This window comes from Perca flavescens, chromosome 11 (assembly GCF_004354835.1).
Source record: "Perca flavescens isolate YP-PL-M2 chromosome 11, PFLA_1.0, whole genome shotgun sequence".
Classification (NCBI taxonomy): domain Eukaryota; kingdom Metazoa; phylum Chordata; class Actinopteri; order Perciformes; family Percidae; genus Perca; species Perca flavescens.
The window spans coordinates 2,858,986-2,874,819 of record NC_041341.1 but is presented as its reverse complement, the minus strand read 5'-3'; the positions used below and the strand labels follow the sequence as shown (position 1 = coordinate 2,874,819).

Sequence of the window (15,834 nt, the reverse complement as noted above, 5' to 3'; positions counted from 1 at the left end):
GTCATTACATTACATTACATGTCATTACATGTCATTACATTACATTACATGTCATTACATGTCATTACATTACATTACATTACATTACATGTCATTTAGCTGATGCTTTTATCCAAAGCAACTTACAATTAAGTGCTTTCAACTGTACTACTAAAGGTTCATACTCCAGACAACAAGTAGTAAGTGCAAGTACATTAGCTTTAAATAAGCAAAGCTACAAAGAGACATATGAAAATGCAGTTTTAAGATACAGATTTTTTTTTTTCACCTGCAGGGGGGGTGGACAGGCTTTCCAACAGGCAACAGGAAGTAGGCCTAAAACTATATGTGCTATACTTTAACAAACTCCTCCTACAGATCTCATCCGATCGACTTCAAATTCTGTCTGTGTCATCGCAAGACTTCATTGATGTAAAGTCATTAAAAGCATGAGAAAGCTGCCAAAAATTTCCCACGATTGACAAGAGTCCTAGCTTGAGGACATCTACAGGCTAATATTGACTTTTGGTTATAGCACCCCCTGGTGGCAACAGGAAATCAGCCTGACAAACATCATCCGATTTACATGAAACATATGTGTGGTCTACATGTTATACTGATACATACAGTACATGCATTGATTACGTGCCATTTAGACTACTGTAACTCATTGTATGTTGGATTGGATCAGTCATCCCTTCGTCGGTTACAGTTAGTCTAGAACGCAGCAGCTCGACTTTTAACTGGGACTAAAAAGCGTGATCACATTACAACGGTTTTTGCCACGCTCCACTGGCATCCTGTTTGTTTCAGGATTTAATTTTAAATTGTATTAATTGCTTTAGGCCCGTTCAACACTGCTTGCAGCTTTAATTAGCTTTGTATCAACTCATTTAGCAATGGCTTAAATGTAATTGACATTCATTAATATCAAAAAGTTACGGACTAAAGTTTTAACTCTGTAGTCCAAATATTTTCAGTACATGAGCACAGAAAACACACAATAACTCAAATTGTTTAACACTCAGGTACATGACTTCAGTGCTTCAGTGGGAATCCCAGTGAACTGCATCTTTCCTGTGAAGAACTACTGTGATGAAATCGACATCAGTGACGATGTCGACACTCTGATCCTGAGTGCACTGAGAAAAATGATCGACTTTGGAGACGACTTCATTGCCAAATCCATTGAAAAAAGATCCAGAATGTATGAATGTCACATAATGTAAATACAGTTCATCTGCTGAGGGTGCAATGAACAACAGCATTCAAGTTCTCTTATCAGTGCTGCATATTTACAATGTCCAAATTATTCTGCTCAATTCTAGAACCCCACATGCATCTGACCATGTTAAACAGGTGATGGATACAGGCCCATTCTTAGGCTCGTTAAGGACTTCCACACCTTCAAATACCATCCCGACGTCCTATGGTGGCTGGAAAGGATCCTCCTCCCCCCTTATGACACAGACAATACACACCTCTCGGGCTGTTTCAGCTTGATTGGATTGATTAGAAAATATTCTGATTAAACCTGAGTCTAGCGTACCAATATAAAAAAATATGTTTACACAATAAAATTTGTGTTGATAATAAATTTAATTGGGAGTTCTTGTGAAAACATAATGACTTGCAAAGTCCCACAGATAATTAATGGCAGTTCTTTCAAATATTTTTCTCATAGCAAACATTTGACTTTATCGCAAGAAAGCATTGGTACAAGTATTACTAATATCCTCCATATCGTTTTAACAAAAAGAATGTAATAGTACAATCCAGTTGAACATACTTCTATAGATGCCCTATACTTTTAAAAGATACAACTGCCTTGGGTCTTCATATTTTCATTAATTTCAGAATTTGGCCACAGCTTGGTACTTTACACAATACAATAATTGAAAAAAAAATCTATTTAATCCATTTAAAACACATGTGGCAACTGTATAAGCCTTTTCTAATTATCTCAACAACTGCCGTAATATATTCATCAAACTTCTAGGAACATCCTATGCTTCATACAGCAATATAACAGTAATAATGACTGTCACAACATTAAATATTAACAGTACTTAAATGAACAGCAATATGCAAATGTTGTATTTTAATGCATAATATGGAACACAGGTGCTGACACTACTGTGTGACCTACTCACATTTGCTCCGGAAGATACTAATACTTTTAAAGTGTTTTAAATAGTTGTATCTTAAAGTGATGGTTTGGAGGAATTTCACCCTAGGGTCCTTTGCACTATCACCTTGAGCCAAACACCCCCCCATAAGCTTTTTTCCCCTTGGTCTAATTTTGGGAGAGTTAGTGTTATCAGCTGAATAACTTAGAGCAAGTGCTTTATTTAAATAGCACTTGTCTGATGGCTTCTACTCTCTGCTGCTAGCGCTGCGAGCTAGCTAGCTAAGTAGCTAGCTCTCCCATTCTCCTCCATTAGTTGTAGCTCAGGCTCGAATAGGTACGGGCGACTTTAAAACTTGAGCCACTCATCATCGCGTTCAATGTTAACCTCAAACTCTGCCATTTTGTTGTTCTCTTCTTCTGTTCTCTTGCTTCTTGCTCCTACTTCACCGGTAGGCTCTTCCGGCAATAGATGTGCGGGAGATCTACAACTAATAGTATTTCACAATGAGTGCTTGAACTTTCTTCATGTGACTTTACTGGTATCAGACCTGATGATACATAAGACAAGGCAAGGCAGCTTTATTTGTAGAGCACATTTCAGCAACAGGGCAATTCAAAGTGCTTTACATAAAACATTAAAGAGCAGTTAAAATCAATAATAAGATCAACCTCTGGTTGGTTGTTGTTCAGCAGAGTCAAAGCATCAGCTGTAATATTTGGGATTTTAATGTGCTGGCTGCATTGACTTGTGTTGTCTAGACCTCCTCTATCTGGAAAGGGTCCCAAAATAACTCCTGTTGAGATCTGATACTATAGATAAAGTTGAATTGAATACTGGAGCAATTTAAAAGATAGTTGATCCCATCAGTCCTAGAAACTAACTTTTAACTCCACTTATAGAGACCTGGAACATAACAACCGTGTTGTAATGCAGTGATTCATATTTTAACCACAAGAAATACAGCAAGTAAATACTTGTTTAATAAAAATCAGTTCTTGTGCAAGTTTTAACAACTGTTAGAAAGAGAAGTGTTTACTTCTATAGGAACAACACTTGCTAAAGACTGACAGTGTTCTTGGCAGGAGTTTAAGGAAGAAGTTTGTATTTAAAACAAACAGCTTAACTTGAACACACACAGACACACACAGACAGACACATAGAGACACACACACACACACACACACACACAGACAGACACACACAGACAGACACACACACACACACACACACACACACACACACACACACACACACACACACACACACACAGACAGACACACACAGACAGACACACACAGACACACACACAGAGACACACACACAGACAGACACATAGAGACACACACACACACACACACACACACACACACAGACACACACACACAGACAGACACACACAGACACACACACAGAGACACACACACACTGACACACACACAGACTCTCATTAATCAGATAGATCTCTAGTGGCCTATGAAGCATAAACTTACTCCCACAGATCCCAGATCAGACCCCTGAAATAAAGCCTGATCCTGGTCTTCTGCTGCTACTCTCTCTGGTCCCCGTATGAGGCGTGTGCTGAGGTCTGATGGAATTCATTTGTTTGTTAAATGTCATCAAGTCTGTAAAGTGTATCCCAGACTGACATACCTGTGCATAGGCGCAGGAAGTGATGGTGCTGCAGCACCCCCTGGTGGCCAAGCTCTAAAACTGTGATGACAATAAAATTATAGCTTATGAATATCTCTGGTTGTTGTTTCTGTTCCACAACATTTTGTATGTCATGTTTGGGGTGTGGGGTAAAAAGAGGGATGATTTTAGCAATTTTAAAATTATTTAATTTATCTTCAGTGTGTATTGGCCAATCACATTTGTCTTGATGTGACTGTGATTCAGCCTATGCATAGCATGCACACTCACTGTTGGAGCCATTTATGCTATTTTATGTTTTTCCATATTCTGTTAATATAATTAACTATGGTTTATTATGATATTGCCTGTTTCTGTCTGTCACGGGTGATTTGTGATTAGGGTATGGATATGGTGTATTTTGGCTGATCACCTATACAGCTGGTAGTTTGGAAGTGATTAGTAATGAGGTGGCGGGAGTAGAAGGGACACAGTTCATTAACATTTAAGTTGTTTAGAAGTCAGCTGCTGCGCGTCTGAGACAATCCTTACTCCTGACATGGTGGCTCCGAGCAAAATTGCATCGGACGCCTCACAGCCACACAAGGACTTCACCGAGGTGGAACAGCTGATCCACCTGTGCCTTTGTTTACCGGTGTCTACTGCTGACTCTGAAAGGTCTTTCTCAGCTCTTCATGGCCTGATGACCTGGCTCCGTAGCACTATCACTCTGAGTAGACTTTCACACATGACACTGCTTCACGTCCACAAAGACATTTTGGATGATCTGATATTCAGGGTCTCATGGCAGAGCTCATCAGCCCAACTCCAGAGTGCAAATCTACGTTTGGTGTACCGATATCATCATGAGGTAGAGACACGGAGGCTTACGTCTCTGTGTCTGTTTCCTGCCGCCGTGCAGGCCCAGATGGTAGCCTATATTTAGCCTAGTATGATTGTGATTTATGTATGCCTATTATAGAAACAAGTAGTCCGTAACATCTTAGAATTTCTCACAAAGTATCAGAAAAAGACTTTGCTGTTACTGTTACTTTGTGAACACTTAATCTACTAGTGGTTGTTTTAAAATAAACATACATATTCGTCTAGACAACCGATCCTGGTGCTGCTCCGTTCTGTAAGAACTGATGATTTTAATGCTGGTTAACTAACTGTTTAATTCATGTCTTTGACTACAGAACACTATTTTATTTTCCAGACATTAGTGATTTACAAATTATTTTTGTTTCTACAGCATGTTGGTGACATGAATAGATGTGCAGTTGTTTGTCTGACCACCGGTTGGAGCTCTGACACCAGAGCAGACCATTAAGGTCCAGAACTCAGAGATCAATAATAACTGGTCCCAGAACTCAAAGAGATCAGAGATCAATAATAACTGGTCCAGAACTCAGAGAGATCAGAGATCAATAATAACTGGTCCAGAACCCACAGAGATCAGAGATCAATAATAACTGGTCCCAGAACTCAAAGAGATCAGAGATCAATAATAACTGGTCCAGAACCCACAGAGATCAGAGATTAATAATAACTGGTCCAGAACCCACAGAGATCAGAGATCAATAATAACTGGTCCAGAACTCAGAGAGATCAGAGATTAATAATAACTGGTCCAGAACTCAGAGAGATCAGAGATCAATAATAACTGGTCCCAGAACTCAAAGAGATCAGAGATCAATAATAACTGGTCCCAGAACTCAAAGAACTCAATAATAACTGGTCCAGAACCCACAGAGATCAGAGATTAATAATAACTGGTCCAGAACTCAATCAAGATCAATAATAACTGGTCCAGAACTCAGAACTCAAAATAACTGGTCCAGAACTCAAAGAGATCAGAGATCAATAATAACTGGTCCAGAACTCAAAGACATCAGATGGATCATATGTTGGTTTGTTGGTGTGTTACAGGAAACAGAAAGATGAAACAGGAAACAGAAAGATGAAACAGGAAACAGAAAGATGAAACAGGAAGCTGATCCAAACTAACGATCCATCCCAGTTCCTGCTGGACTCCACTTGTAGTCCTAAACACAGGAAGCGTTAAGATATGTTCAGATATGAGAAACATTCTTCATACAGAATATCATTTGGTTTCATCCTTTAATAAAAACCTGATTCAGAGCACTCACAGCTTTATTTCTTCTGGACAATATTCAACAAACAGAAACACTCAGTCTGCCGACAGACAGCGAACGCACCGCGGGATCATCACTTCACTGAAATAAATACAAACACCAATCTTTCATATTAGAGAAACCATAAAGAAACATCCTTTAAACTCCTGCTTTCATTTATTCATCCTGATTTACTCTTCAGACACAAGAAGAACAACTGAGGAACAGACTTTTATTTTGACATCATTTAAATAAAACAACGTCTGACTCACTGAGTTCATATCTGAGAATAGTTTTTAGTTTCAGATATGAACTCAGAGAGAAGAGAGGAAATAAACTGCTGTCAGATTATTGGCCGGGCTCGGAGAAAACTTTATTAACACACAGAATACACTGAAATAATACATTTAAATAAAAACAGGAGACACACACACACACACACACACACACACAGAAACACACACAGACAGAAACACACACATGCATACACACAGACACATACACAGACGCAGAGAGACACAGAGACAGACACACACACAGAGAGAGACAGACACACACACACACACACACACAGACAGACAGACACACACACACACACACACACACACACACACACAGACAGACAGACAGACAGACAGACAGACAGACAGACACACACACACACACACACACACAGACACACAAACACACACACACACACACACACACAGACACACAAACACACACACACACACACACACAGACAGAGAGAGAGACACTTACACACACACACACACAGATATATATACGCACACACACACACACACACAGAATATACACACACGCCACACACACACACACACACACACACACACACACACACACACACACACACACACACACACACACACACACACACACACACACACACACACACACTTGTCCTCCACAGGAAGTTGTTCAGAGTTTTCAACATAAAACACATGATGATATAAAATCTATTTGTCGTATTAACATTAAAAACTAACTCATGCTGAAATCATTCATATGTACAGAGTGTGCACGTCTGGCTTCCTGTCACAAACAGACCAGATAATAACAACAAACTCCTACAGGTCCCTGAACGCATCTGTCTGGGGGGGGTCCTATAGGTCCCTGAACGTCTCTCTATGTGATGCTCTAGTTATTAGGTGGTGAGTTCTGTAATCATGTGGTCCCTGAACGCCTCTCTGTCTGTGTGGGGGGAGGGTCCTACAGGTCCCTGAACGCCTCTCTGTCTGTGTGGGGGGTCCTACAGGTCCCTGAACGCCTCTCTGTCTGTGTGGGGGGGTCCTACAGGTCCCTGAACGCCTCTCTGTCTGTGGGGTGGGGGGGTCCTACAGGTCGACGAGCTGTTACATCAGAAGGAACCACAGACAGGAAACCAGCAGGATGGATTTCAAAATAAAAGAAAACATGTTAAATTATAACAGATGATTATCATCTCCAACATCTGGACTAACTCATGATGATTGTCTTTCTGATTTAAATCTTCTAGATGAGTCAAAGAAATAACGTGAAACCCAACCGGTTATTGATTAATATCCTGATCAATAAAACATCTGTTTCCATGGTGACATCTTCACATGTTTTAGGGTATCGCTCCTTTAGGTATTAGTACCGTTAAACGTACTAATACTGTCCTAGTACTGGTCTCATTAACGGTACTGGTACTGGTAGTATTGGTCTCATTAACGGTACTAATACTGTCCTAGTATTGGTCTCGTTAACGGTACTGGTACTGGTCTCATTAACAGTACTGGTACTGGTAGAATTGGTCTCATTAACGGTACTAATACTGTCCTAGTACTGGTCTCATTAACAGTACTAATACTGTCCTAGTATTGGTCTCATTAACGGTACTAATACTGTCCTAGTATTGGTCTCGTTAACGGTACTGGTACTGGTCTCATTAACAGTACTGGTACTGGTAGAATTGGTCTCATTAACGGTACTAATACTGTCCTAGTACTGGTCTCATTAACAGTACTAATACTGTCCTAGTATTGGTCTCATTAACGGTACTAATACTGTCCTAGTATTGGTCTCGATAATAGCGGTACTGGTACTGGTCTCATTAACAGTACTGGTACTGGTAGAATTGGTCTCATTAACGGTACTAATACTGTCCTAGTACTGGTCTCATTAACAGTACTAATACTGTCCTAGTATTGGTCTCGTTAACAGTACTGGTACTGGTCTCATTAACAGTACTGGTACTGGTAGAATTGGTCTCATTAACGGTACTAATACTGTCCTAGTATTGGTCTCGTTAACGGTACTGGTACTGGTCTCATTAACGGTACTGGTACTGGTAGTATTGGTCTCATTAACAGTACTAATACTGTCCTAGTATTGGTCTCGTTAACGGTACTGGTACTGGTCTCATTAACAGTACTAATACTGTCCTAGTATTGGTCTCGTTAACGGTACTGGTACTGGTAGTATTGGTCTCATTAACGGTACTAATACTGTCCTAGTATTGGTCTCATTAACGGTACTGGTACTGGTAGTATTGGTCTCATTAACAGTACTAATACTGTCCTAGTATTGGTCTCGTTAACGGTACTGGTACTGGTCTCATTAACAGTACTGGTACTGGTAGAATTGGTCTCATTAACGGTACTAATACTGTCCTAGTATTGGTCTCGTTAACGGTACTGGTACTGGTCTCATTAACGGTACTGGTACTGGTAGTACTGGTCTCGTTAACGGTACTGGTACTTGTAGTACTGGTCTCATTAACGGTACTAATACTGTCCTAGTATTGGTCTCATTAACGGTACTGGTACTGGTCTCATTAACAGTACTGGTACTGGTAGAATTGGTCTCATTAACGGTACTAATACTGTCATAGTATTGGTCTCGTTAACGGTACTGGTACTGGTAGTACTGGTCTCATTAACGGTACTGGTACTGGTCTCATTAACAGTACTGGTACTGGTAGTACTGGTCTCATTAACGGTACTGGTAGTACTGGTCTCATTAACGGTACTGGTACTGGTAGTACTGGTCTCATTAACGGTACTGGTACTGGTCTCATTCACGGTACTAGTACTGGTCTCATTAACGGTACTGGTACTGGTAGTACTGGTCTCATTAACGGTACTGGTACTGGTCTCATTAACGGTACTGGTACTTGTAGTACTGGTCTCATTAACGGTACTAATACTGTCCTAGTATTGGTCTCATTAACGGTACTAGTACTGGTCTCATTAACGGTACTGGTACTGGTAGTACCGGTCCCGTTAACGGTACTGGTACTGGTAGTACTGGTCTCATTAACGGTACTGGTACTTGTAGTACTGGTCTCATTAACGGTACTAATACTGTCCTAGTACTGGTCTCGTTGGTGCAGTTTGACAGAGTTTAAACTTGTGACCCTTGTGTTGCCTTCAGGTCCTTTGACCTGTTTGATATAAAATAGAAACAGACGTAGAAATAAGAGCTGAAAATGTGTAGAAGATTTAATTTAAAACGTTAAAAAACTGTTTTATTCAAGGTTGACGGGAAGACAACACAAGGGTTTTAAATTAGTTTGATGAACTGAATCTGATTTAAGAGAAACATCGTTTCTGTTTCCTGACGTTTTAATGTTTGAAATGTGAAGAATCTTTCGTCTCGTTATGAATTAGTTTGTTTCCAACATTATGAACTTGTTTTATTTCCCGTTATCTCTCCGACTTCATTCTCCGTGTGGAGTCTTCAGGGAGGTTCTGTGTCTATGAGCTGATTGTTGGACTCTCGGGGGACAAACTAAATATCTGTATTCATATATAATCCTCTGTATGATACACACATTCAGCAGCTGTTTCTTATTGGCATCACATCAGAGAAACACGCAGCAGGCGGCAACAACACTACACTCAAATCTATCGTCACATTATCGTAGAAAAACTCTGTCCAGGAAGTCTTTTATTTTGTAGTATAAAACAGGATCTGGCTGTCCATCCTGCGTCGTCATCAGCAGGGTGGACAGCGAGTTTTCGGCAGTTCTTCTGCAGGATTTCGGGAGATTTGAGCCAACGTGATCCCACCCTGGGTATGTTAAAGGCGTTGAGCCTGAGCAGAGAGACAGTCCGCTAACATGGCGGCTGTAAACTGTAAATACTCCTCAGATTCACCCGAGTCCCCGCTCCGTCTCGTCATAGGCTCGACTCTTTGGGCGGGTAGTCCACGTTGGTTACCATGGTGACCACCGTGACGATGTCCTCGGGCGCCGTGACGCTCGTCTGCCGCTGCATCTGCACGACGCGCTCCTCCACGCAGCCGGCCGACAGCCGAGCCTCAGCCTCACCGTCCCAGCATTCCTCCATCGTCTCACAGAGCAAAGACAGACCCTGAAACACACACAACACCGGTCAGACACAGAGACACAAACACACACAACACCGGTCAGACACAGAGACACAAACACACACAACACCGGTCAGACACAGAGACACAAACACACACAACACCGGTCAGACACAGAGACACAAACACACACAACACCGGTCAGACACAGAGACACAAACACACACAACACCGGTCAGACACAGAGACACAAACACACACAACACCGGTCAGACACATAGACCCAAACACACACAACACCGGTCAGACACAGAGACACAAACACACACAACACCGGTCAGACACAGAGACACAAACACACACAACACCGGTCAGACACAGAGACACAAACACACACAACACCGGTCAGACACAGAGACACAAACACACACAACACCGGTCAGACACAGAGACACAAACACACACAACACCGGTCAGACACAGAGACACAAACACACACAACACCGGTCAGACACAGACACAGACACACAAACACGGTCAGACACAGAGACACAAACACACACAACACCGGTCAGACACAGAGACACAAACACACACAACACCGGTCAGACACAGAGACACAACACACACAACACCGGTCAGACACAGAGACACAAACACACACAACACCGGTCAGACACAGAGACACAAACACACACAACACCGGTCAGAAACACACACAACACCGGTCAGACACAGAGACACAAACACACACAACACCGGTCAGACACAGAGACACAAACACACACAACACCGGTCAGACACAGAGACACAAACACACACAACACCGGTCAGACACAGAGACACAAACACACACAACACCGGTCAGACACAGAGACACAAACACACACAACACTGGTCAGACACAGAGACACAAACACAGACAACAAACACACACAACACTGGTCAGACACAGAGACACAAACACACACAACACCGGTCAGACACAGAGACACAAACACACACAACACCGGTCAGACACAGAGACACAAACACACACAACACCGGTCAGACACAGAGACACAAACACACACAACACCGGTCAGACACAGAGACACAAACACAAACACACAGACACAAACACACACAACACTGGTCAGACACAGAGACACAAACACAGAGACACAAACAACACAACACTGGTCAGACACAGAGACACAAACACACACAACACCGGTCAGACACAGAGACACAAACACACACAACACCGGTCAGACACAGAGACACAAACACACACAACACCGGTCAGACACAGAGACACAAACACACACAACACCGGTCAGACACAGACACAAACACACAACACCGGTCAGACACAGACACAAACACACACAACACCGGTCAGACACAGACACACAAACACACACAACACCGGTCAGACACAGAGACACAAACACACACAACACCGGTCAGACACAGAGACACAAACACACACAACACCGGTCAGACACAGAGACACAAACACACACAACACCGGTCAGACACAGAGACACAAACACACACAACACCGGTCAGACACAGACAGAAACACACACAACACACCGGTCAGACACAGAGACACAAACACACACAACACCGGTCAGACACAGAGACACAAACACACACAACACCGGTCAGACACAGAGACACAAACACACACAACACCGGTCAGACACAGAGACACAAACACACACAACACCGGTCAGACACAGAGACACAAACACACACAACACTGGTCAGACACAGAGACACAAACACAGAGACAAAACACACACAACACTGGTCAGACACAGAGACACAAACACACACAACACCGGTCAGACACAGAACACAAACACACACAACACCGGTCAGACACAGAGACACAAACACACACAACACCGGTCAGACACAGAGACACAAACACACACAACACCGGTCAGACACAGAGACACAAACACACACAACACTGGTCAGACACAGAGACACAAACACAGAGACACAAACACACACAACACTGGTCAGACACAGAGACACAAACACACACAACACCGGTCAGACACAGAGACACAAACACACACAACACCGGTCAGACACAGAGACACAAACACACACAACACCGGTCAGACACAGAGACACAAACACACACAACACCGGTCAGACACAGAGACACAAACACACACAACACTGGTCAGACACAGAGACACAAACACACACAACACCGGTCAGACACAGAGACACAAACACACACAACACCGGTCAGACACAGAGACACAAACACACACAACACCGGTCAGACACAGAGACACAAACACACACAACACCGGTCAGACACAGAGACACAAACACACACAACACCGGTCAGACACAGAACACAAACACACACAACACGGTCAGACACAGAGACACAAACACACACAACACCGGTCAGACACAGAGACACAAACACACACAACACCGGTCAGACACAGAGACACAAACACACACAACACCGGTCAGACACAGAGACACAAACACACACAACACCGGTCAGACACAGAGACACAAACACACACAACACCGGTCAGACACAGAGACACAAACACACAACACCGGTCAGACACAGAGACACAAACACACACAACACCGGGCAGACACAGACACAAACAACACGGTCAGACACAAACACAAACACACACAACACCGGTCAGACACAGAGACACAAACACACACAACACCGGTCAGACACAGAGACACAAACACACACAACACCGGTCAGACACAGAGACACAAACAACACCGGTCAGACACAGAGACACAAACACACACAACACAGGTCAGTCACAGAGACACAAACACACACAACACCGGTCAGTCACAGAGACACAAACACACACAACACTGGTCAGACACAGAGACACAAACACACACAACACCGGTCAGACACAGAGACACAAACACACACAACACCGGTCAGACACAGAGACACAAACACACACAACACCGGTCAGACACAGAGACACAAACACACACAACACCGGTCAGACACAGAGTCAGAAACACACACAACACCGGTCAGACACAGAGTCAGAAACACACACAACACCGGTCAGACACAGAGACACAAACAACACGGTCAGACACAGAGACACACACACAACACCGGTCAGACACAGAGACACAAACACACACAACACCGGTCAGACACAGAGACACAAACACACACAACACCGGTCAGACACAGAGACACAAACACACACAACACCGGTCAGACACAGAGACACAAACACACAAACACCGGTCAGACACAGAGACACAAACACACACAACACCGGTCAGACACAGAGACACAAACACACACAACACCGGTCAGACACAGAGTCAGAAACACACACAACACCGGTCAGACACAGAGACACAAACACACAACACCGGTCAGACACAGAGACGGAAACACACACAACACCGGTCAGACACAGAGACACAAACACACACAACACCGGTCAGACACAGAGACGGAAACACACACAACACCGGTCAGACACAGAGACGGAAACACACACAACACCGGTCAGACACAGAGACGGAAACACACACAACACCGGTCAGACACAGAGACGGAAACACACACAACACCGGTCAGACACAGAGACGGAAACACACAACACCGGTCAGACACAGAGACGAAACACACACAACACCGGTCAGACACAGAGACGGAAACACACACAACACCGGTCAGACACAGAGACACAAACACACACAACACCGGTCAGACACAGAGACGGAAACACACACAACACCGGTCAGACACAGAGACACAAACACATTGTGGGTAATGTAGTGTAACTGACTGTGTTTCTGAGTGGTGTATTGTGGGTAATGTAGTGTAACTGACTGTGTTTCTGAGTGGTGTATTGTGGGTAATGTAGTGTAACTGACTGTGTTTCTGAGTGGTGTATTGTGGGTAATGTAGTTTAACTGACTGTTTTTCTGAGTGGTGTATTGTGGGTAATGTAGTGTAACTGACCACGTGTTTCTGAGTGGTGTATTGTGGGTAATGTAGTGTAACTGTGTTTCTGAGTGGTGTATTGTGGGTAATGTAGTGTAACTGACCACGTGTTTCTGACACAGTATTGTGGGTAATGTAGTGTAACTGACCATGTGTTTCTGACATTGTGGGTAATGTAGTGTAACTGAACATGTGTTTCTGAGTGGTGTATTGTGGGTAATGTAGTGTAACTGACCACGTGTTTCTGAGTGGTGTATTGTGGGTAATGTAGTGTAACTGACCATGTGTTTCTGAGTGGTGTATTGTGGGTAATGTAGTGTAACTGAACATGTGTTTCTGAGTGGTGTATTGTGGGTAATGACACCACGTGTTTCTGAGTGGTGTATTGTGGGTAATGTAGTGTAACTGACCATGTGTTTCTGAGTGGTGTATTGTGGGTAATGTAGTGTAACTGACCACGTGTTTCTGAGTGGTGTATTGTGGGTAATGTAGTGTAACTGAACATGTGTTTCTGAGTGGTGTATTGTGGGTAATGTAGTGCAACTGAACATGTGTTTCTGAGTGGTGTATTGTGGGTAATGTAGTGCAACTGAACATGTGTTTCTGAGTGGTGTATTGTGGGTAATGTAGTGTAACTGACCACGTGTTTCTGAGTGGTGTATTGTGGGTAATGTAGTGTAACTGACCACGTGTTTCTGAGTGGTGTATTGTGGGTAATGTAGTGTAACTGACCATGCGTTTCTGAGTGGTGTATTGTGGGTAATGTAGTGTAACTGACCACGTGTTTCTGAGTGGTGTATTGTGGGTAATGTAGTGTAACTGACCACGTGTTTCTGAATGGTGTATTGTGGGTAATGTAGTGTAACTGACCACGTGTTTCTGAGTGGTGTATTGTGGGTAATGTAGTGTAACTGACCACGTGTTTCTGAGTGGTGTATTGTGGGTAATGTAGTGTAACTGACCACGTGTTTTCTGAGTGGTGTATTGTGGGTAATGTAGTGTAACTGACCACGTGTTTCTGAGTGGTGTATTGTGGGTAATGTAGTGTAACTGACCATGTGTTTCTGAGTGGTGTATTGTGGGTAATGTAGTGTAACTGACCACGTGTTTCTGAGTGGTGTAATGTGGGTAATGTAGTGTAACTGACCACGTGTTTCTGAGTGGTGTATTGTGGGTAATGTAGTGTAACTGACCACGTGTTTCTGAGTGGTGTATTGTGGGTAATGTAGTGTAACTGACCATGTGTTTCTGAGTGGTGTATTGTGGGTAATGTAGTGTAACTGACCAGTGGTGTATTGTGGGTAATGTAGTGTAACTGACCGTGTGTTTCTGAGTGGTGTATTGTGGGTAATGTAGTGTAACTGACCGTGTGTTTTCTGAGTGGTGTATTGTGGGTAATGTAGTGTAACTGACTGTGTTTCATGTGTTTCTGTGTTTCTGAGTGGTGTATTGTGGGTAATGTAGTGTAACTGACCGTGTGTTTCTGAGTGGTGTATTGTGGTAATGTAGTGTAACTGACCGTGTGTTTCTGAGTGGTGTATTGTGGGTAATGTAGTGTAACTGACCGTGTGTTTCTGAGTGGTGTATTGTGGGTAATGTAGTGTAACTGACTGTGTTTCTGTGGTGTATTGTGGGTAATGTAGTGTAACTGACC

At 43.0% G+C, this 15,834-nt stretch overlaps 2 protein-coding genes across 3 annotated transcripts in view; one reads left to right on the top strand and one right to left on the bottom strand.

Annotated features, from left to right (window-relative positions):
• Nucleotides 1-9,323, top strand: part of LOC114564268 (interferon-induced protein 44) — a 28,098-nt gene extending 18,775 nt beyond the window's left edge. The window contains exons 9-10 of the mRNA XM_028591518.1: nucleotides 1,008-1,186; nucleotides 9,296-9,323. Coding sequence (XP_028447319.1) covers nucleotides 1,008-1,186; nucleotides 9,296-9,323 — 207 coding nt within the window. The remainder of the gene's footprint in view (nucleotides 1-1,007; nucleotides 1,187-9,295) is intronic.
• The window catches only part of acvr2aa (activin A receptor type 2Aa), a 37,133-nt gene continuing 29,510 nt past the window's right edge, over nucleotides 8,212-15,834 (bottom strand). For both annotated transcript variants that reach the window (XM_028590830.1, XM_028590831.1), the window contains exon 12: nucleotides 8,212-10,236. In XM_028590830.1, the coding sequence (XP_028446631.1) occupies nucleotides 10,042-10,236 (195 nt within the window). In that variant the 3' untranslated portion in view covers nucleotides 8,212-10,041. The remainder of the gene's footprint in view (nucleotides 10,237-15,834) is intronic.